The sequence below is a fragment of the Rhinoraja longicauda genome, chromosome 15 (genome assembly GCF_053455715.1).
Source record: "Rhinoraja longicauda isolate Sanriku21f chromosome 15, sRhiLon1.1, whole genome shotgun sequence".
Lineage (NCBI taxonomy): Eukaryota > Metazoa > Chordata > Chondrichthyes > Rajiformes > Arhynchobatidae > Rhinoraja > Rhinoraja longicauda.
In genome coordinates this window covers 46,536,923-46,561,070 of record NC_135967.1, presented here as the reverse complement: position 1 = coordinate 46,561,070, position 24,148 = coordinate 46,536,923, and the positions used below count along the sequence as shown (strand labels likewise).

General features: G+C 46.1%; 1 protein-coding gene and 1 long non-coding RNA gene across 8 annotated transcripts in view; one reads left to right on the top strand and one right to left on the bottom strand.

The window, feature by feature from the left end:
- Window positions 1–4,688, bottom strand: part of LOC144600702 (POU domain, class 3, transcription factor 4-B-like) — a 103,849-nt gene extending 99,161 nt beyond the window's left edge. For all 6 annotated transcript variants that reach the window (XM_078412608.1, XM_078412609.1, XM_078412610.1 and 3 more), the window contains exon 1: window positions 1,989–4,688. In XM_078412608.1, the coding sequence (XP_078268734.1) occupies window positions 2,402–3,499 (1,098 nt within the window). In that variant the 5' untranslated portion in view covers window positions 3,500–4,688 and the 3' untranslated portion in view covers window positions 1,989–2,401. The remainder of the gene's footprint in view (window positions 1–1,988) is intronic.
- The window catches only part of LOC144600704 (uncharacterized), a 58,628-nt gene continuing 38,460 nt past the window's right edge, over window positions 3,981–24,148 (top strand). For both annotated transcript variants that reach the window (XR_013548170.1, XR_013548169.1), the window contains exons 1-2: window positions 3,981–4,863; window positions 7,647–7,748. This is a non-coding gene — a long non-coding RNA (uncharacterized LOC144600704). The remainder of the gene's footprint in view (window positions 4,864–7,646; window positions 7,749–24,148) is intronic.

Sequence of the window (24,148 nt, the reverse complement as noted above, 5' to 3'; positions counted from 1 at the left end):
ATTTTGATCAATTTTCTGGGGGAAATAGCGTCGCGATGATTAATATAAACAATGTACATTTGAGAAAAGGGGAATTCCCTAAGCCGTGCACGGTTTCACCCGATTACACACACACACACACACACACACACACACACACACACACACACACATATATATGAGTCTGAAGAAGGGTCTCGACCCGAAACGTCACCCATTCCTTCTCTCCCGAGATGCTGCCTGACCTGCTGAGTTACTCCAGCATTTTGTGAATAAATCGATTTGTACCAGCATCTGCAGTTATTTTCTTATATATATTTAAATATTTTTAGTCCTAAAAGAGAGACCAAAGAAAGCCCTCTGAAGGAACTGACGGAGACTGGGTAGAGCAGAGCGCGATATTTACTGTACCAGCGATTAGATTCGCCATCCCCAATGAGAATCGGCGCTAAAACCCCTTGTAACTGTTTCATAGAGTCGATAAATTCGACTCCAACAGAGCCCCAAAAATATATTAACATCTCCAAATCAGCGGAAAATAAAATTAAAGACATGTGTCCAATACACAGCACAGTCTCCGATAGAAAGTGAAACGCGGTGCTATAAGGGTGAGAATTAAAATGAAGGAATTATTTAAAGAACTGTATATTTGGTTGCTTGTCAAAATTCCCCATTCCAGTTAGAGAGCAGAGTGGATGTGAAAACTAGAAGTGGAGCCGGTTATTGGGCCAAATGTCTCAAGGATCAGACGGACCCCAATCGATTTAATGCCACAGAGATTAAAAGAAAACAGAACGGGAGTCGAGGAATAAAATCTAGTTTCCTCGCAGTTTAACCCTATTTCCAGAATTTTGTTATTAACCTCTCTCTCTCTCTCTCTCTCTCTCTCTCTCTCTCTCTCTCTCTCTCTCTCTCTCTCTCTCTCTCTCTCTCTCTCTCTCTCTCTCTGCCCCTGGGTTTGTATATTAATGCCCCAAAAATAAACCATTTGAAAGTTAGGTCGAATTTAAGAGGCCCATTTAAAAGACACACAAGGCCCTCGATTCCCAATTATTAGATACGACTCCAAACACAACAATCATTTTAATAACAAATTTATTTGAACAGATTTGATTTTCTGCACACCAAAAATGAAATTTCCGTCACTAAATCACAAACTTAAATCGGGTTACAATCAAATCTGACATCAAATATATAATTTATTAACCAACAACAAAAAAAAACAATTTTTACTGCTTTTTTTTTTAACGCGTGATTCTGTCTTTTTAAAAACATAATTACAAAAATTTGAGGAAAATAAATAACTGTTCGCAGCCTGCAAATATAATTGTTGAAAAAAAAGAAACATTTAAAGAAAATATTTTATATTTTGGATCAGTCCTTTTTAAAAATTAATTTTAAATTTAAAAAGTGTCCCCCCTCCCCCTCGCCTCTCCCTCCTTTTCTAAGATCGGCAGCTTGTTTTGAAAACTCACTTTTTTGTTTGTGGAAAAGCTCCCACTGTTATGCAAGGGAACGATGGAAAAAATAAATGTCTGTGTCATTTGACAACTGGGTTTCAAGCCGGCAGTGTTAGCAGTTAGTTATCTGTGTAACTGAGACGGCCCCAACGAAAATTAAAGAAATTAAAAAAAACCTTTGAAGCTTGGCTTATTTATTTAGTTAGAGTGGACGATTTAGAAACGGGCTGTGCGTTATATTCCGATTTCATCGGTATATTCATGTCTTTAAAGTGGACCCCTGGTCAAAGTCTACGTCCCTACTTCCTTGGGTCAGTTCAGTAGGTAGAAACAGTGCAGAATTTTCACAACTGAACCTTCTGCTCGCAACACAAACACAAAAACAAAAACAAACTCAGGTCTTACAACGAAAGTTTCAGGGGGGGGGGGGGGGGGGTGGGGGTGCGTGTGTTGGAGGGAGGGAGAGAGGGAGAGAGGGGAGGGAGGGAGAGGTAGGGAGGGAGAGAGGGAGGGGAGGTAGAGACACACCGTTCGTAAGAACAAATTCACCTGAAAAGCCGAGATTACAAGGCGCTGTTGGGTAGTAGGCACACAGTCGATTGCGGTCCTTGTTCGAACTGAGCAAGCAAGTGTCCACAATTTCGCGGTCAAACCCGGGTCCTTGATTTACAATCCCCTTCCACCGCCGATGCGGGAAATGTCAAGACCACTGTACCGCCGTCTTCCAGACTTGTTGTTTGTTTTATCCGATACACAACTTTGTTTGTTTTTTGTCTTTGTCTCTCCCCCCCCCCCTCCATCCTCCCCACTCCCCCCCTCCTCCTCCTCCCCCCTCCGCCTCCTCTCTCTGCGTGCCAGTCAAATATATAATTTAAGGAGAAGGAGGAGGGGGTGGTAGGGGGGGTGGGTGGGAGTGAAGGCCTCTCTCTCTCTCCTTCCCCGGTGAGTTCCACGGCTCCTCGTTAGAGATCGTGATGAGACGGCGTTTCTGTGTCGACGTTGTGTGGGAAGAGCTCGTCCTGTTGGTGGATTCCGACCGGGGTCATCCGCTTTTCCTTCTGCCTTCTGTTACAAAACCAGACGCGGACAACTTCCTTCTCCAACTGCAGGCTGTCGGCCAGGCCGGAGATCTCCTGAGCCGCGGGCTTGGGACATTTGAGAAAGTGCGTCTCCAGAGCCCCTTTCACACTCACCTCTATAGAAGTCCGTTTCTTTCTCTTCCTCCCCTGGGCCGCGATCTTGTCGATGCTGGTCGGGCTGCCGGTGGTGGAGTCCGCTTCCTCCAGCCACTTGTTCAGCAAGGGTTTGAGTTTGCACATGTTCTTGAAGCTGAGCTGCAGCGCCTCGAACCTGCAGATTGTGGTCTGAGAGAAGACATTGCCGTACAAAGTTCCCAGCGCCAGCCCCACGTCAGCCTGGGTGAAGCCCAGCTTGATCCTCCTCTGCTTGAAAAGCTTGGCGAATTGTTCCAGTTCGTCGGAGGTGGGGGTTTCCTCGTCCGACTGGTCGTGGCAATGGTGCTGGCTCAAGTCCCCGTGGTCGGCGCTGTCCCGAAGAACCTGGTGCATGGATTGACCCACCGAGGGGGGCGGCGGCGGTGGTCCCACCTGCTCCAACATGCCGTTGACCGTGAAGGCGGGCTGGCTGTAGATGTTGAGGGTTTGCCCGGCCGGGCTGATGGATGAGTTGTGAGCCGCTGCCGCCGCCCAGGCACCGGGGTGGTTGGCGTGGGGAGAGTGGTGGGAGATGTGTGGGGACCGGTGGTGCATGGTGGCGCCGGCGTGGAGGTCGTCGCGGCCGGGCTTCACGTCCTGTTGGCCCAGGGGAGAAGCTGAGATGCCGGTAGTCCACGGGCTTCCCTCTGGCAGCGCCGTCACCCACTGGTGCGACAGGGGAAGCCCGTTGCCGGGCAGCCCCTGGAGATAGTCACTTTGGATGAGTTTCTGGTGGGCTCGGAAGCTCCCCGCTTGCTGCATGCCCGAGGAGTCGGTGGCAACGATGGAGTTGGACGTGAGCATGCTGGCGCTGGGCATGTACAGGTTGGAGGCAGCCGTGGCCATGGCTGCGCCCGTCCCGTAATAATAATAAGCTGCCTTCGGCTTGGCTCTTTGATAACAACGCTTAGGTGAAGCATGCCGCCAGGGAAGGTCACTGAGAGACACCTCCTAGGACCAATTACAATCCACGCCGACGTCCTTGCAAGCCTCAAGACTTTGGCGTCAGCACTACGCCGACCAATGATTGCCACAGAGGTGGGGCCCAAGCTTGGAGATTTTTTTCTTTTTGCATTTTATTTCATTAAACTCCGGGGGGAGAAAAAAAACCCAAACTCTGGAACACAACGTGGAAGTCAACCGAAGACCGAATGGCCATTGGTCTCGCTTTGGGTAACTGACAAATTCCCATCTCCCCCTTAGTCATGAATGGCGTTAACTCTTCCTAGACTATGAAGGCACTGTTGGGTCAAATTCTCTACCCTGTCCTCCCCCCCACACCGCTTTCCGAGGAAGCAATCCTCAGAAAAGTTGAGAGATATTTTGATTTTTTTTGTTTTAAACTTGGGGGGAAATAAAAACAAAATCTCCCAATTTCCTCGAGAAAGCAGCGCTAAGAACATATTCTGCAGCCCAGCCACGTCGGAGGGTTAATTAATACCCAGGTTATAATTACTGACCTCGTGTTAACGGCAAAGATAAACTGTTTTTCGATCGAATCGCTCTCAGGGTTAGCGGGGGAGTTTAGCAACTTGGATTCCATGAGCGTCAACTTTTTTCACGATCGTTGACCTTTTTGTCAAACGTATCAAATAATTAGAAAAGGGGGGGGCAAAAAACCCCCCACATAACCCCGTCGCCTGCTGTAAAATAATTGCTTATTAGAAATGGAAATGAAGCGGGTGTCTGAGCCGAATACTAAACTGCACGTCGGTCTGAACACGTCGCAGATTCCCCCGAGCAACCACCGCTTCGAAATGTATTTAGATCAATATAAGCCTTTTTCTAAAGGACCCAGTCTTTTCCACCGGCGAGGCGCTGAGAGTGAGGTATGAGTTGCACTGGGCCGCACGTTTGGCTTCCCATTCCGCCCGGAGACTGCTCGGAAATGATCAGGGGGCATTTTATAGACATTTCGAGATGTGGGTACGCGGAATAATTACATTTGACATCGGAACAGCGGCTTCACAGTCCGGCTATTGGCTTGAAATTCCATTAAATACAACGAGAGATCCGAGGTTAAGATTGATTTAAATTTGCATACATTTTCATTTATGGGGAAAATAAAGAGACGTCGGGAGAGCAGCTGGATGTCACTGCCTAGGACACTTGCACCAAATTCAGTTGCCATACAATTTCGTGGGATCCAGCGAGGCGGCGAAGAGTGAAAATCGTAGCATTGCGAGCCCTCCCTCTCTCCCTCTCTCCCGGTATGTTTCCGTTTTAATATTCTGAAATACATAACGATATACAACGCTTTCGTTTTATTGATAAGCCTGGTTCTATTTTTTTTGCTACTCTTTGATATCGTGCCCTTGACTCGAGACCGCAGAAAGGTCTCGATTTAATCGATTAATGCTTTCCTTCGACCGCGGGCATGAAAATATTTCTTGTTATGTCTCGCTCGACAAGGCGAACAGTCACAACAGAACGCCGTTGTAAAGACAAGGACTAATACCCCGAGAGGCGGTCAGTGCCTAAGATGTCCCTCGTCTCGTCTTCAAGAGGACGCGCTGAAAACACCAGTTTCCCTTTGCAAAACAGAGGCCTGGTTTGGTTCCTGTGAAGTTTGGACTGCCCTGCGATTCTTTGAACAAAATAGAAAAACGCACACACACAAAGTGTGTACGCAAAGTGCCGGAGGAACTCAGCGGGTCAGGCAGCATCTGGGAGATGATGTATACGCAGAAAGGAACTGAAAATGCTGGTTTATACCGAAGATAGACAGACACAAAGTGCTGGAGTAACTCAGCGGGTCAGGCAGCATCTCTGGAGAAAAAGGATGAGTGTCGTTTCGAGTTGGGACCGTTCTTAACCGACGTTTCCAATTCCCCGCCCGGGACACAGAGAGCGGGGATAGATAGAAACCCAGACTAGTTTCACTTGACACACTTACTTGTCACTTTCAAGGTCACGACAAAAGGTTAAATCAAGCATCACCCACACCATCTCTCTGAAGAGAAACCAGGGAAAGGAACTGCAGATGCTGGTTGACGCCGAAGACAGACACAAAATGCTGGAGTAACTCGGCGGGTCAGGCAACATCTCTGGAGAAAAGGAACGAATGGGCGACGTTTCGGGTCGAGAAACCCCTTCTTCAGACTGAAAAACATCTTGTGAATTCTCCGAGACTCAAGAAGACTGCGTAAACCACATCTTCCCGGCGACAGAAATAGACAAAACACACAAAATAATAATAATAACAGCCAACATGAAAACATTATTGAAAAAAACTTTTAAATGGACAGTGAGTCCCAAATATCTAACCTCTGATCGTGGTGATTTTAATTTATAATGGGGTTTTTTTCCCCCCACAAGTGTAGATGTTAGAAGATCACATCGGGTTGGATTTACGGTCGATTTGTCACCTTATCAGTGGTGTGTGTGCGTTTTGTTTTTAGAAAGGGACTGTCGGTGGAATAGCCATGTTTGCTTCTTTCACGTTAGACTAACAGGCGCTAACTTTTCAAGTGTAACAGACGCGGCCCGAAGTCGCCCTTTTATGTTGATCCCTTTCTTCGCGGACACATTTTTGTACCGATGCTCCGGGTTACCATAGAGAGAGAAATAAAAGGGGAGAACAGTGGCCACATTATACCATATATCCAGCGGGAAGAATACAAGAGGCCAGTGCAAACAAGTAGACTGGCCGCACATGGGAGATGCAAGCGAGTAGGAGGGGTGTCACTGGGCTACTGTTAATCGGAAGAAATACATTTACAACCAATGTTTCATATCTAGCTGATAAATGGGTCGGTGTGCGGGAAGATGTTAACGGGTTTGAATGGTTTTTTTTGGAGAGGGGAAGGCGGGTGTGAAGGGGGGGGGGGGGGGGGGGGGAGGGAAGGTTTAGATTCGCAAAATGTCAGATAGATTAAGCACCATAAAAAAAAAACCCGGCCCACTGACTGTCAATAAGTATCAGGACCTCTTGGTCGGAGGGAAATTCACCTGCCTCTTGAGTCTTGGTGACGGGGCGAGTACATTGATCCCACCCGCATCTTGCTCACACACACTCACACACACACACACACACACACACACACACACACACACACACACACACAGACACACACACACTCACACACACAGACACACACACACACTCACTCACGCACACTCACTCACACAGACACACACACACACACACACACACACACACACACACACACTCACACACACACACACACACACAGACACAGACAGACACACACACACACACACACACACTCACACACACACACACACTCACACACACACACACACAGACACAGACAGACACACACACACACACACTCACAGACTCACACACACACACACACACTCACACACAGACACACACACACACTCACACACACACACACGCACACTAACACACACACACACACACACACACACGTGTCTATTTATTTATATTTTTATCACACACAAAAAAAACCCAAGAGAGAAGAGATACACTCTTTCTGGTCATTCGACCTACACAACGCAATTTCGTTTCACCCTTTTAAAAAAAATAAAAATTTGAATTGTCTCCCATTGGAGACGACTTCTTGATAAATTCGATGTGTCCGCACCAGAGAGCAGACAGTTCTGAGCCCGTTTTACCCCGCTAAAGACTGGTCCAGAAAGCTGTCCGCAGACAGCGCATTTTTAATGGGGGTTAAGATGCAGCGGGGAGTAGAATCAGAAACAGAAACATCAGATTCTCATCGCTGACGACAGACACGAGGCTACGAAGTTACTACAATACCATGCTTTTTTTTGTACTGTTGCAAGTTAATTTATTTTTGCTTGCTACGTGTTGTGGGGCTGGAGTGAATCTTGTGTGAGGGGTAATGTGAATATTTAGTAAACGTTGATATTCAGCGCTGTTTATATTTTCTTAACAGCCCAGTAAAACCGCAATTTTGTTCCCCTTAATGAAATGCCGCGGGTTCCATGTTAGAAGGAACCCCAGCCGATGTTTATAATTCTCTTTATTTTTTTTTTAAAGTACTATTACAAATTTACAGATCCTCAGACCCCGGGCAGATGGAGGACCCGGGTTATTCGTTTCCCAGTCAAGTGTGTTTTTAAACTTCGGGATCAATCTGAGGTAAAGCCATTGGGTTTCGTGCCTCCAAACCAGAGCAGAAATATCGGGAATAATTTGCTTCCCTTAACTTAGGTTGATTTACTTTGAGGAGAAATCTTTTGATCTTTAGATAGAAGGCAAAATTCGGGTCTGAAGAAGGGTCTCGACCTGAAACGTCACCCATTCCTTCTCTCCTGAGATGCTGCCTGACCTGCTGAGTGACTCCAGCATTTTGTGATACCTACCTTTGTATTACTTTGAAATGTATTTCGGAATGGTTCAATGTTGATGGAACCGAGCAGTGGCTGGTTTAACTTTGCCATTCCGTCCTGGTGAGCGCCAGTGGAAGGCATTTAATGTTCCAGCTAGACCACCGGGCTGAGATAGACACATAACTGAAACGCTAACAGTTTGACTCACAGAGGTTACATCGCTCAGCGTGTGAAACGGCGAATCTTAATTGTTTTGGGGGGTAGGAAGGAAATACAGGCGCTGGTTTAAACCGAGGATGGACACAAAATGCTGGAGTAACTCAGCGGGACAGGCAGCATCTCTGGAGAAATTTGTTTTGGATTTAGACCATAAACATAATTGTTTTCGTGTTATTTGTTACCTCGACATGCGGCCGATTAGTGCTCAGCTTTCGCCTTATCCTCAGTCTGGGAAACCCACGCCGAGACTGAAAACTAATGGCTGTTCGAATCCCCGCCAGTTCTATATTTCTGATATTTAAGTGAGCGTTTGACAAAGCGTTATTGGGTTGCTTTAATGCTCCTCGGCGTTGGACTTGTTTTAGGTGTGTGTGTGTAAACGTGCGTTTATTGATGGATGCGCGCTGTTTATAACGCTGAACTGGAATATCAATCTTGTGTATGAGGTGCCGAGGCAAGTGACAGGAATCTGGCGGTGAATCTCAGAGATACAAGTCAGATCACACACCCCTCTCCCCGCTGTCTAGGAAAACCAAACACAATTACACACCGTGTCAGATGTTAAAAACGCTTGCAACGATTGATGCGTGGGCTAGATAAGAGAGGATTTATTAAAGACTGTAACACAATCGATACTAAACGTTCGTCACGGGAATTAGATACTGACCCGACGTATTTCACTCGATATATTTACCAATGCATGGATTTCGTCTGAATCTGGTCACACGGGGTTATACAACCGTTCGGCCCACGTTTCCAAATTCCAAATTCACCACGGATTTCCCCCCTCCCCATTTTGACACATCTCCGAGTTTAATTACAGTCAATGTTATTTTCGATTTTAACAAGTCATTTGCCTGCAAACTCGCCACATTATGAAAGGGGGGTGTGCAGGGTGAGCTGTTCAGTGATAGTTGAATGGTGGAGGGGCAGGGTGCTATTTATTTGATATGAGCTGCGAGCGATGGCGTCGGGGGGCAGCAGCGAGACCATTCATTTGAACAAAACAAAACGAGACAAGGAGAGAGAGAAAAAAATGATCAGGGTTTTCATTTTTTTATTTTTGGTTGAAGGGGGCAATCACGAAAGGTTGGGTGGAATGGGGGAATGGTGAGCGATTTGGACCCGTAATGTAGAGCGAGTGGGGGGGGGGGGGGGGGAGAGGAGCAGAGTGATTTGGGAATGGCGAGTGATTTGTTATTCGGTGCTAACCGGACGGGATGGGGATCGGGTCCTTGGTGGGGGGAGGTGAGGGGGGTGGGGGGGGGGGGGACACGTTAACTCGAGGTGTTTTTGGTTAAAAGCACGGTTTCAAAACCCGTTGCAAGTCCAGAGCGAGTGAACCACAGGCTTTTCATTGTAACGCGTTAGGAGAGCGAGCGCGCCTTTCTATCCGGCCCACATCCAGCTCCACTTCATGCCTGACCCGCTGAGTTCTTCCAGCACTTTATGTTATGTTTATGGGTGGGTGGGGAGGGGAGGGGAGGGGGGGGGGGGGAGAGATTCAAATATTATATGTGTTGGATGGAACTGCAGTTGCCGGGTTAACGCGAACGTAGACACAAACATCCTCGGCGGTTTATTCACAAAATGCTGGAGTAACTCAGCAGGTCAGGCAGCATCTCGGGAGAGAAGGAATGGGCGACGTTTCGGGTCGAGACCCTTCTTCAGTCTGAAGAAGGGTCTCGACCCGAAACGTCACCCATTCCTTCTCTCCTGAGATGCTGCCTGACCTGCTGAGTTACTCCAGCATTTTGTGAATAAATCGATTTGTACCAGCATCTGCAGTTATTTTCTTATACTAACATCCTCGGCGGGTCGGGCAGCGTCTCTGGAGAAAAGGAAGAGTTTATGTTTCGGGTCGAGACCCTTCGTGTTAACCGCGATTTCTCTTCCCAAATATTATCTGAATTTCAACTCAATGCATTCAACTCTTGCAAAGCGTCCGTGGATTAAATGTGCGGGATGGAATTGCAGATTCTGGTTTACACCGGAGATGAACAGAGAAAAAAAACCTGGAGTGACTCAACGAGACAGGCATCATCTCCGGAGAGAAGGAAGAAATGCTGATTTAAAAAAAGAAATCTGAAGAAGGTGCCTCGACCCGAAACGTCACCCATTCCTTCTCTCCAGAGATGCTGCCCGTCCCGCTGAGTTACTCCAGCATTTCGTGTCTATCATCCGTGGACTAAATGTTAATGTTAGTTGTGCAAGAGCTTTATTAAAGGACAAGGAAAAGCTGGCATAAAAGGGGTTAATCGCGGATGGAGGATTTAATATCCGCTCGGTTGAACCACGCTCGCCTTTTTCAATAGAGCGAGCGAGACCTCGGTGAGTCTATACTGTGTGTGTGTGTGTGTGTGTGTGTGTGTGGGTGTGTGTGTGTGTGGGTGTGTGTGTGGGTGTGTGTGTGTGTGTGTGTGTGTGTGGGTGTGTGGGGTGTGGGTGTGTGTGTGTGTGTGTGTGTGTGTGTGTGTGTGTGTGTGTGTGTGTGTGTGGGTGTGTGTGTGTGTGTGTGTGTGTGTTTGGGGGTGTGTGTGTGGGTGTGTGTGTGGGTGTGTGTGTGTGTGGGTGTGTGTGTGGGTGTGTGTGTGTGTGGGGGTGTGTGGGTGTGGGTGTGTGTGTGTGTGGGGGGGGGGGGGGGTATTTACGTTTACTCTGGGAGTTATGTCTGTTTAACTGGAGCCCCAGTAAGCGCTTGTCCAAAGCTCCTATCTCTCTCCATTACAAACCATTCCTGCCGAGATTCAGCAACATTGTGTTTGCAAACTTTCCATCCGCCTCTCCACCGCTGTTACAAATTTACCGCTTTAGACAATAGACAATAGGTGCAGGAGGAGGCCATTCGGCCCTTCGAGCCTGTACGCACCGCCATTCAATGTGATCATGTCTGATCATTCTCAATCAGTACCCTGTTCCTGCCTTCTCCCCATACCCCCTGACTCCGCTATCCTTAAGAGCTCTATCTAGCTCTCTTGAATGCATTCAGAGAATGGGCCTGCACTGCCTTCTGAGGCAGAGTTCCACATTCCACATTCATATCTGGAGCTCGCCGTCGCTGCAGGTTGGGTGATATTGGGAAACATTTCTCAGTCGCTTTCCCGGCCTCCTTGCGTCCCACAGTTTACTCATACCTGACTCGGTAGTTTCTGAAATTAGATTTTTTTAAAAAGTTTACCTTGCTGCAATTCACTAAACACGCGCTAAAGAAGTAAGGCCACTTAAACTGAAAGAAACCTGAAGAAGAGTCCAGACCCGAATCGTCACCTATTCCTTCTCTCCAGAGATGCTGCCTGACCCGCTGAGTTACTCCAGCACTTCGGCATTAACCAGCAAATGCATTTCCTTTCTACAACAAACTGAAATGTGCCTATTTCTATTTCCCCAGATGCTGCTTGGCCGGCAGACTATTTCCAGATTATTATTTTTTTTGTTGCTTTTAAATTCAGATGTGTTTGTTTTGTTGCTTTGGGAATCTTAAAGGGTCAATTTGTCACAGGGATGGACAGGCTTGTGCTTACATATCAGCCAGCTGTAAGCGTGAACGGAAATATTTTTTCACCTCGCCCGAACAGCGTATCGATGTGAATAGCGAACCCTATCCCAGCGGGCAAGAGGTACAGAAGTGTGTGGAAAAGCACACCTCCAGATTCAGGGACAGTTTCTTCCCAGCTGTTATCGGGCAACTGAACCATCCTACCACAACCAGAGAGCGGTCCTGAACTCCCAAGATAGACACAAAAAGCAGGAGTATCTCAGCGGGACAGGCAGCATCTCTGGAGAAAAGGAATTGGTCACCCTTCTTAAGAAGCGTCTCGACCTGAAACGTCACCCATTCCTTCTCTCCATAGATGCTGCCTGTCCCTCTGAGTTACTCCAGCATTTTGTGCCTATCTTCCGTTTAAACCAGCATCTGCAGTTCCTTCCTGCAAAGTCCTGAACTACCATCTACCTCTTTGGTGACCCTCGGACTATCCTTGATCGGACTTTGCTGGCTTTGCCTTGCACTGAACGTTATCTATCCCCTTATCGTATAGCTATGCACTGTAAATGGCTCAGTTGTAATCATGTATTGTCTTGCCGTTGACCGGTTGGATCGCAACAAACGCTTTTCGCTGTACCTCAATAAACTAAACTGAAAACGAAACTGGACTTTCTACTTGTGACTGGCTGTTTAAGTGGAATAGTGGGGGAAAGTTTCCAAGGAAGGTTGAGAAGTATTGTCGATGAATGCACCGAGTCCTATTTATTCTCGAATAATCTCGGAAATCTTATCGAAACGTATAAGATTATTAAGGGGTTGGACACGTTAGAGGCAGGAAACACGTTCCCAATGTTGGGGGAGTCCAGAACCAGGGGCTACACAGTTTAAGAATAAGGGGTAGGCCATTTAGAACTGAGACGAGGAAAAACTTTTTCACTCAGAGAGTTGTGAATCTATGGAATTCTCTGCCTCAGAAGGCAGTGGAGACCAATTCTCTGAATGCATTCAAGAGAGAGCTAGATAGAGCTCTTAAGGATAGTGGAGTCAGGGGGTATGGGGAGAAGGCAGGAACGGGGTACTGATTGAGAATGATCAGCCATGATCACATTGAATGGCGGTGCTGGCTCGAAGGGCCGAATGGCCTCCTCCTGCACCTATTGTCTATTGTCTTTTGTCTATTGTCTATTGTCTATATTCTTTCGGAGAGAGTTCATCTTGTTACTTTACGTTGCCATTAATAGGATGCTTCTCGTTAATAAATTTCCAAAATAATTTTAACATCAACGTGTTACCGGTTATAAATAGAATCGAGGAACTCGCGTGCTATTTCCTCCTTTTAACGACCCAAAACACATAGTTGCGAACTATTAAAAAATAACTGCGTTCCTTTTAAAAAATTTAAACTGTTCCTCTGTTATGAGCTAACAATTCTTAACTATTTAGAAGCCACAATCTACATAATAGGAACGTGTAGGAAGGAACTGCAGATGTTGGTTAATCCAGCTTGTTGTGTTTATATTCGGTTTAATATAAACATACACTGTAAAACCGCGCTGTATCACACGATGTCTGTTTTGTGCCTCTTTTCGATTTGAACCAGCATCTGCAGTTCCTCCTCACACACCGTGCAAGGCTCTCGGTTAATTTATCATTCCTAACTTTAGTTCAATTTAGTTTAGTGATCCAGCGCGGAAACAGGCCCTTCGGCCCACCGAATCCGCGCCGACCAGCGATCCCCGCACACTAACACTATCCTACACACACTGGTGACAAGTTTACATTGATACCAAGCAAACTTGTACGTCTTTGGAGTGTGGAGAAAACCCACGCGGGTCACGGGGAGAACGTACAAACTCCGTACAGACAGCACCCTTAGTCGGGATCGAACCCGGGTCTCTGGCGCTGTGAGGCAGCAACTCAACCACTGCGCCACCGTGCACACGATTTCTCAGATCTTTATTTATTTATTTATTTATCTATCTATCTATATCTATCTATCTATCTATCTATATCTATCTATCTATCTATCTATTTATTTATCCACCTATTTATCTGTTTATTTATTTATTCATCTATTTATTTATCTATTTATTTATTTATTTATTTATCCATCGACTTATTTATTTATTTATCTATCTATTCATTCATTTATTTATTTATTTATTTATCTATTTATCTATTTATCTATTTATTTATTTATTTATTTATCTATCTATTCATTTATTTATTTATTTATTTATCTATTTATTTATTTATCTATTTATTTATTTGTTTATTTATTTATCAATCTATTTGTTTATTTATTTATTTATTTACTTAACGATTTAATTATCTTTGTTATTTATTTATTTATTTATTTACTTATTCATTTATTTTTAAAATTTTTTATTTGTTTGTCTGCTTATTTATCTATTTATTTATTTATTCATGTATTCATTTATTTATTTATTTATTTATTTATCTGTTTATTTATTTATTTATTTTCCGGTCAATACAATACAACAGATTGACCATCCAGTTGTGAAAGTTAAATAGTGCAAAATTATTGTATCAAAAATAAAACAGTACAATCACACATGATATTTTCTGACCGTAAGTAAAGGTGTAGGCAGAAGCCAAAGCTTATTGTGCCTACCCTTAATACTTAACAAAATATAGTTTAAAAAAACCCACAACATGATAAGTCAGAAGCAGATTAAAAAAAACATAGAAGGAAACACAATTTAGTCAAGAAGCATCATTTCTGTCATATCAGTCATTAGTTTAGCTAATACTCCGTATCGACAGTCTATCGAAACGTATAAGAATCTTATCGAAACGTATAAGATTATTAAGGGGTTGGACACGTTAGAGGCAGGAAACATGTTCCCAATGTTGGGGGAGTCCAGAACCAGGGGCCACAGTTTAAGAATAAGGGGTCGGCCATTTAGAACTGAGATGAGGAAAAACATTTTTCAGTCAGAGAGTTGTGAATCTGTGGAATTCTCTGCCTCAGAAGGCAGTGGAGGCCAATTCTCTGAATGCATTCAAGAGAGAGCTAGATAGAGCTCTTAAGGATAGCGGAGTCAGAGGGTATGGGGAGAAGGCAGGAACGGGGTACTGATTGAGAATGATCAGCCATGATCACATTGAATGGCGGTGCTGGTTCGAAGGGCAGAATGGCCTCCTCCTGCACCTATTTTCTATTGTTTATTGTCTATTGTCCCTTGGTGAACGAGTAAGACTGTTATCCACCCTAAACATGTGTTACTGTGCCCCGGTTGCGCGTGACACTGAGAGACCGACATCATAAGTCAAGAGAAATACCATCTAGTCGTCGTATGTTTCTATATTTAAAATTGCTGAAATAACCACTGGCTGTCAAACCCAGAGCCCACACCGGGCTCTCGTGTTGCGGCTACGTTGGTAGTCAGCAGAGGCAGCTCTCTATAAGGGCCAGTCGTGTGCCCAGCTACATAGAGTCGTACAACAAAGAAACAGGCCCTTCGGCCCAACTTGCCCTCACTGACCGAGATGCCCCATCGAAGCGAGTCCCACCTGCCTGCGTTTAGCCCATGTATTCTAAGCCTTTCCTATCTAAATATTTATGTTGTGATAGTCCCCGCCTCAACCACCTCCCCTGGTAGCTCGTTCCATGTACCCACCACGGTTTTTTGTGCGGAAAATGTTACCCCTCGGGTTCCTATAAAATCTTTCCCCTCTCACATTAACACCAAGCCCTCTGGTTCTTGATTACCCCACTCTAAGTGAAAAAACAGTGGATTTGGCCTGCCAGTTGCCTTTCAAGCTACATCTACACCGGCAAAGACTAACTTTGCCCCAGAGCTGGATATTGATTAGTTATCTCAGAGGGTATCTGGACTGTTATCCACCCTAAACAACAACACCAAAAAATATACACCGTGGAGCGGCGGTAGAGTTGCTGCCTCACAGCGCCAGAGACCCGGGTTCCATCCCGACTACGGTTGCTGTCTGTACGGAGTTTGTACGTTCTCCCCGTGACCCGCGTGGGTTTTCTCCGATATCTTCGGTTTCCCCCCACGCTCCAAAGACGTACAGGTTTCTATGTTAACTGTCTTGGTATAAATGTGCATTGTCCCTAGTGTGTGTCGGATAGTGTTAGTGTGCGGGGATCGCTGGTCGGCGCGGACTCGGTGGGCCGAATGGCCTGTTTCCGCGCTGTATCTCTAAACTAAACTAAACTAAAAATAGACACAAAAAAGCTGGAGTAACTCAGCGGGACGGGCAGCATCTCTGGAGAGAAGGAATGGGTGGCGTTTCAAATTTCAGCTTCGAGGAGAAAGATCCAGACCCGAAACGTCACCTACCCATGTTCCCCAGAGATGCTGCCAGATTACTCCAACATTGTGTCTGTCCACAAGAAAGAATACGTTCGGGGAGTTTCACTTTCAGGTATCTTGCTCCGAAATGTCGCTCCGTTTTTTATGCTGAATTAGATTTTATCGCCCCTCCCTTCCCCCCCCCCCCCTCTCAACCCATCCCCCCTCCATTATCTTTAGTCTATAAGTTGTTAGATACAACACCTGAGTCAAATAGGCACAACAAGCTGGAGTAACTCAGCGGTCTGAAGAAGGGTCTCGACCCTAAACATTCCTTCTCTCCAGGGATGTTGAGTTACTCCAGCATTTTGTGTTTAAAGTCGGTTGAAACCAGCATCTGCAGTTTCTTACTACACCCGAGTCAAATAGACTCAGTCATTGAGTCACAGGCCCTTCGGCCCAACTCGCCCACGCCCAACTTGCCTGCGCTTGGTCCATATCCCTCCAAACCTACTCATGTACCCGTCCAACTCTTTCTTAAACGATGGGATAGTCCCAGCCTCAACTACCTCCTCTGGCAGCTTGTTCCATACACCCACCACACTCTGTGTGAAAATGTTACCCCCCCGGATTCCTATTCAACATTTCCCCCTTCACCTTGAACCTATGTCCTCTGGTGCTCGATTCCCCTACTCTGGGTAAAAGACTGTGCATCTAAAAAGACTATGTGCATCTAAATATTCAGTCTGATCAGTCTGAAGAAGGATCCCCCTACCCGCACCCTCCACAGATGCTGCCTGACCAGTACTTTGTGTTTCGCTCAAATACTCAGTCGCCAGACTTCGTCTGAAGTGCTGAAGTTGCGATTACATTTTGGGGTAAAATTCTTAATGACAGGGAGAACAAAAATGTGGCTTTGAAATATGAAGATGAATCCGAGAACTGACCACTAACCTCAGCAGACCCATGTTCAGTCTGAAGAAGGGTCTCGACCCGAAACGTCATCCATTCCTTCGGCCCACCGACTCCGCGCCGAACAGCGATCCCCGCACATTAACACTATCCTACACACACGAGGGACATTAACAGAAATATAAATTAAATTAACCTGCAAACTTGTACGCCTTTGGAGTGTGGGAGGAAACCGGAGGATCCGGAGAAACCCCACGCGGGCCACGGGGAGAACGTACAAACTCCGTAAAGACAGCGCCCGTGGTCAGGATGACCCGGGTCTCTGGCGCCGTGAGGCAGCAACTCTACCGCCGCGCCACCGTGTCCTGCTGGTTTGTGCTACATCAACGTTTTTACACATGAATATATTAGATCAATACCAATACCACCTTGTTATAATTAGTGCACCTTCTTATTGTAACTTCTCAATTCTTGCTATTGAGGGCGTGCAGCGTAGATTTACTAGGTTAATTCCCGGGAATGGCGGGACTGTCATATGTTGAAAGACTGGAGCGACTAGGTTTGTTTGTATACACTGGAATTTAGAAGGATGAGAGGAGATCTTATCGAAACTTATAAGATTATTAAGGGGTTGGACACGTTAGAGGCAGGAAACATGTTCCCAATGTTGGGGGAGTCCAGAACCAGGGGCCACAGTTTAAGAATAAGGGGTAGGCCATTTAGAACGGAGACGAGGAAAATCATTTTCAATCAGAGAGTTGTGAATCTGTGGAACTCTCTGCCTCAGAAGGCAGTGGAGGCCAATTCTCTGAATGCATTCAAAAGAGAGCTAGATAGAGCTCTTAATGATAGCGGAGTCAGGGGGTATGGGGAGAAGGCAGGAACGGGGTACTGATTGAGAATGATCAGCCATGATCACATTGAATGGCGGTGCTGGCTCGAAGGGCCGAATGGCCTCCTCCTGAACCTATTGACTATTGTCTAAGCGTTCGCAAACCGGTGGCATCTGGGCATTTCATTTGCTGGTGGAGGTTTCCACGTTGCACTTTATAAATGAGTTGAAACAAACCAGTCGGCTCATGTTGTACAGCACTTTGGTCAACGCGGGTTGTGTTTAAATGTGCTATACAAATAAAACTGACTTGACTTCACTTGACATGACTTGATGTTTAAACAGAAACAACTTTCAAGCAATCGACCGTTTGTGATATTAAATATTTCACGCTGCAAATTAACCTTGAATCAAAGCAACGTAAAACGTATATGTATTTTTGTCCCCCAAGAGTTAGCTAACTTCCTTGTCCATTAATTCATCTAAAACATGTCCCGTCGTTCTAAGAGTGTCGGGAGAGGGCCGCCGATTCACGTTGTTTGCTTGTCAAATTTAAACTGGGTACAGATTCTGTCAACAATATGTGCATGAAGGAACTAGTTTACACCGAAGGTAGACACAAAACGCCGGAGTAACTCAGCGGAACAGGCAGCGTCTCTGGAGAGAAGGAATAGACAATAGTCAATAGGTGCAGGAGGAGGCCATTCGGCCCTTCGAGCCAGCACCGCCATTCAATGTGATCATGGCTGATCATTCTCAATCAGTACCCCGTTCCTGCCTTCTCCCCATACCCCCTGACTCCGCTATCCTTAAGAGCTCTATCTAGCTCTCTTTTGAATGCATTCAGAGAATTGGCCTCCACTGCCTTCTGAGGCAGAGAATTCCACAGATTCACAACTCCGACTGAAAAAAGTTTTTCCTCATCTCCGTTCTAAATGGCCTACCCCTTATTCTTAAACTGTGGCCCCTTGTTCTGGACTCCCCCAACATTGGAAACATGTTTTTTGCCTCTAACGTGTCCAACCCCTTAATAATCTTATACGTTTCGATAAGATCTCCCCTCATCCTTGTAAATTCCAGTGTATACAAGCCTAGTCGCTCCAGTCTTTCAACATACGACAGTCCCGCTTTGCTGAACCGGGTTCACTTTACACTTTAAACCTGGTTTTCATCTGTCTTACGGAATGAACTGACCGGCTCTGCCTGGCTAACGGAATCAATGGATATGGGGAGAAAGCAGGAACGGGGCACTGATGTTTCTATGATCAGCCATTGAATGGCGGTGCTGGCTCGAAGGGCCGAATGGCCTACTCCTGCACCTACCTTCTATGTTTCTATGTTTCTATGTCTTTCTATTATACAAACGCGTAGACAAAGTTAAGAATTTAAATACTGCTTACTTTAGAATTACATTAAAAGTAAACACCTAGCAAACACATAGTGGAAACACGTCGGATTTTGGTTCCGCATTCTACCGCTCAGCCGTCCTTCTGAATTCACTAATAACTTTATAAATAGGTGAGGTTTTGACGAGTAAAGATAATGTAGGTGCTCAGAAATCCTGCAGTTCCAGTATTTTAACAGCCGCGGCATTGAGAAATAAAGGGAGCAGTTGGCATCATATTGCTCAAATGAGTTACACGAGAAAATCGGACTTTGTTTGACACTTGAGTTTATTTTGTCAATTAAGAAAAATGAAACCATTGTTTTATTTATCCCGCCCCTCGCTGTCCCGCACTTTGTGAGCAGAGCGAACGTTTCACAGAAACATAGAACATAGCCAATAGATGCAGGTGTAGGCCATTCGGCCCTTCGAGCCTGCACCGCCATTCAATACGATCATATTTCAGACCCACCACGGGTTAGATGGTAAAAAAAAAACCCTCATATAATAACTATAATTCCAAAGACATGTTTCCTGCCTCTAATGTGTCCAACCCCTTAATACATGTACTTGTCGACATGTCTCTTAGCGTTGAAGTAGTACTGGCGTTTCCCCGCTGTAGTCTAAAGTCTAACGTGCTCCACCGTCTCAGTTCCAGAGTGTTTTACAGACTGGTCCATTCCTTTACTCAGGTCTTAGTTGAGAAAGTTATTGTTAACTTTCAGTCAGGGGAAAGGGTCTCGACTCGAAACGTCACCCATTCCTTCTCTCCAGAGATGCTGCCTGACCTGCTGAGTTACTCCAGCATTTTGTGAATAAATACCTTCGATTTGTACCAGCATCTGCAGTTATTTTCTTATACCAGTTGACCTGGGTCTACTCAGCCTTTCATACATCCTGTGCTAAAGGGCACGGGATCCTTTCTCGTTTTTTTTTGTAGCTGTGTAGGTGAGCAGAGAGGACGAGGGCAGATACGGAAACAGGCCCTTCGACCCACCGAGTACACGCTCACAAACCTACACACACTTCAAGGACAATGTTACAACTTACCTAAGCCAAGTAACCTACAAACTCAAACCTGCACGTCGTTGGAGTGTGGCAGGAAACCAAAGCACCCGGAAAAAACCCCACGCGGGTCACGGGGAGAACGTACAGACTCCGTACAGACAGCACCTGTAGTCGGGATCGAACCTGGCGCTGGAAGGCTGCAACTCCACCGCAGCGCTCTTTGGTCAAAACACAAAGTGCTGGGGGAACTCAACGGGCCAGGCAGCATCTGTGGAGGGAGATGGAGAGACCATTTTCAGGTCAGGACCCTTCCCCAGTCTGACCCAAAACGTCGTCCGTCCATTCCCTCCACAGATGCTGCCTGAGGTGTTGAGTTCCAACGCTTCGTGTTTTGCTCAAGATCCCAGCGCCTGCGTTTGACTGTGTGGTTAGAGCAACGCGCAGTGAACAAAGCGCCGGCTCGGGTAGGTAGAAAGAAGGCTGTTGGAATGAGATTCTGCAACTCAGTATCTGCAGGGAGCGAGCGGAATCTCCGCGGCAGAACCAGGCGTTCATACGAGAAAGGGTTGTAAGTCATGAAGTTTCTAAGGGGGATAAACTGTGTGCAGTTTTGGTCTCCAAATTTGAGGAAGGATATTCTTGCTATTGAGGGCGTGCAGCGTAGGTTAATTCCCCGAATGGCGGGACTGTCATATGTTGAAAGACTGGAGCGACTAGGCTTGTATACACTGGAATTTAGAAGGATGAGAGGGGATCTTATCGAAACGTATAAGATTATTAAGGGGTTGGACACGTTAGAGGCAGGAAACATGTTCCCAATGTTGGGGGAGTCCAGAACAAGGAGCCACAGTTTAAGAATAAGGGGTAGGCCATTTAGAACTGAGATGAGGAAAAACTTTTTCAGTCAGAGAGTTGTGAATCTGTGGAATTCTCTGCCTCAGAAGGCAGTGGAGGCCAATTCTCTGAATGCGTTCAAGAGAGAGCTAGATAGAGCTCTTAAGGATAGAGGAGTCAAGGGGTATGGGGAGAAGGCAGGAACGGGGTACTGATTGAGAATGATCAGTCATGATCACATTGAATGGCGGTGCTGGCTCGAAGGGCCGAATGGCCTCCTCCTGCACCTATTGTCTATTGTCCATTGCCTATAATTATCCTGAAGATAGACACTGAGTGCTGGAGTAACTCAGCGGGCCAGGCAGCATCTCTGGAGAAAAGGAACAGGTGACATTTCGGTGCGACACCCTTCTGCCACCCATTCCTTCTCTCCAGAGATGCTGCCCGTCCCGCTGAGTTGCTCCAGTATGTTGTGTCTTATCTTCGGTGTAAACCAGCATCTGCAGTTCCTTCCTACACACCTGTGCTGGAGGTGACTCCAGAGCCGAGGTTGTGTCTTTGGTTAAATAGGCCAACGCGACCGGAGGCCACAATGTTTAGGCTTTACTCTTCCAAGTCCAGTTGGAACAGAAAGCACTTTGGCGCAATGTTGACCCCGAGAGAGTGCGCGGCCGCCGAGCCGGCTTCGCCCGGGGTTACCTGGCCTTCTCAAAGACACACAGTGCTGGAGTAACTCAGCGGGTCAGGCAGCATCTGTGGAGAACATGGATAGGTGACGTTTCACAGAGTGCTGGAGTAACTCAGCGGGTCAGGCAGCATCTGTGGAGAACATGGATAGGTGGTGTTTCGGGTCGGGACCATTCTTCAGACTGACTGAATAATCTTCTACTCACTGAAACACCGCGTAGAAATCGGTGTAAATGTGGAACTGTGGGATAAACTGAACTCGGGATAAACTGTACAACCCCCCCCCCCCTCCTTCTGTCGTAGGGTAGACTGAGACTGAGACTGACCCCCCCCCCCCGCCCTCTTTCCCAACCTTTGCACATCCCCAATCCTTTCCACTCCTCACTTTAATTTCATGTATCTTGTGTTTTTATGACTGTTGGCAGATCAATATCCCTCCTCGGATCAATGAAGTTCTATCGTATCCTATCGTATCGTATTGTGGAAATAGTAGAGTTTCCTTTTAGGCAGTAGAGTGCCATTGAGACTCTCCAGAGATGCTGCCTGTCCGGCTGAGTTATTCCAGCTTGCCGCGGTCCGACATGTGTTTGCACTTCCAGGTGTTTGACTTGAAACTGGAAACACTGTGTTTTAAAATTTTATTTTTTATTTTAGTTTATATGTCTTTGTTTATATCTTTATTTATACTCCGACATTTCGACCCGAAACGCTGCCTGACCTGCTGAGTTACTCCAGCATTTTGTGAATAAATCGATTTGTACCAGCATCTGCAGTTATTTTCTTATACCAGTTGACCTGGGTCTACTCAGCCTTTCATACATCCTGTGCTAAAGGGCACGGGATCCTTTCTCGTTTGTTTTTGTTGTAGCTGTGTAGGTGAGCAGAGAGGACGAGGGAAGATTTCCCGGGAACCGTTTCAGACAGAGGAGGTCCTGTGAGGAAACAGGCCCTTCGACCCACCGAGTACACGCTCACAAACCTACACACACTTCAAGGACAATGTTACAACTTACCTAAGCCAAGTATATATATAATTTTAAAAATATTAATTACAAAACTGAACACTTTGTAAAGAAAGTGTGAACGTGCCACAAATACTTTAAATAAAATCCTCTCCAACCACATTGGAGACGAAACTTTTTTGTTAGGGTGGGCACGGTTGCGCGGCGGTAGAGTTGCTGCCTCACAGCACCAGAGACCCGGGTTCGATCCTGACTACGGTCGCTGTCTGTACGGATTTTGTACGTTCTCCCCCGTGACCTGCGTGGGTTTTCTCCGGGTGCTCCGGTTTCCTCTCACACTCCAAGGACGTGGAGACCCATCAGTCTGAAGAAGGGTCTCGACCCGAAACGTCACCCATTCCTTCTCTCCTGAGATGCTGCCTGACCTGTTGAGTTACTCCAGCACATTGTGAATAAATACCTTCGATTTGTACCAGCATCTGCAGTTTTTTCTTATACTCAAAAGACGTGCAGGTTTGTAGGTTAATTGTCTTCGGTAAAAAAATTGTAAATTGTCCCATGTTTCTTTGATGGATGTTTCTTTTTTTGTGTGTTTTTGGGGTTGTGTAATTTTAATGCCTATTTAATGCTTTTATTGTTGGACTGTGGGTGACTGAATTTCGTCCAATATTGGATGACAAATAAAGCTATCTTGAATCTTGAATCTTGAGTGTGTGTAGAACAGTGTTGGTGTGCGGGGTGATCGGACTCCGGGGTGGGCCGAAGGGTCTGTTTCCACGCTATATCACTAAACTAAACTAAACTAAACTAAACTTTTCAAGGTTAAACATTCAGCAGGCCCTCAATTCCAAGGGTGTGGTGACAATATTTACTCTCTCATCCCCATTACCCTGTGAGGCATCCTTAACATTAACATCTGTTAACTAATGGTAGACACAAGATGATGGAGTAACTCAGCGGGTCAGGCAGCATCTCTGGAGAGAAGGAATGGGTGACGTTTCGGGTCGAGACCCTTCTTCAGACTGATGTCAGGGGAGGGAGCGGGACAAAGATAGGATGTATCAGAGACAGGAAGACTGGTGGGAGAACTGGGGAGGGATAGAGAGGGGAAGCATGGACTACCTGAAGTGGGAGAAGTCCATGTTCAAACCGCAGGGGCGTAAACTGCCCGAGCGATTGTTTTTCTCTCCTACACATGTTAACGAATGGTGTGTGTTTAGTTAACTGCCTCCTTATATCTTGTTCTCGGGAAATAGATAATTGTATTGTTACCTGATATGTTGGACCGATTTATCTGAATAAAGCCATTGATTTAGTTTAAATTAGTTTCAAGCGTGGAAACTTGCCCTTCGGCCCACCGAATCCAGCAATCCCCGCACATCAATAGACAATAGGTGCAGGAGGAGGCCATTCGGCCCTTCGAGCCAGCACCGCCATTCAATGCGATCTTGGCTGATCATTCACAATCAGTACCCCGTTCCTGCCTTCTCCCCATACCCCAATCATTGACAAGTCCACCCTGGGAAAAAGGTTTTGACTGTCTTCCCTATCTGTCTCTCATAACTTCATTTACTTCTATCAAAACTCCCCTGAACTACAGACATTCC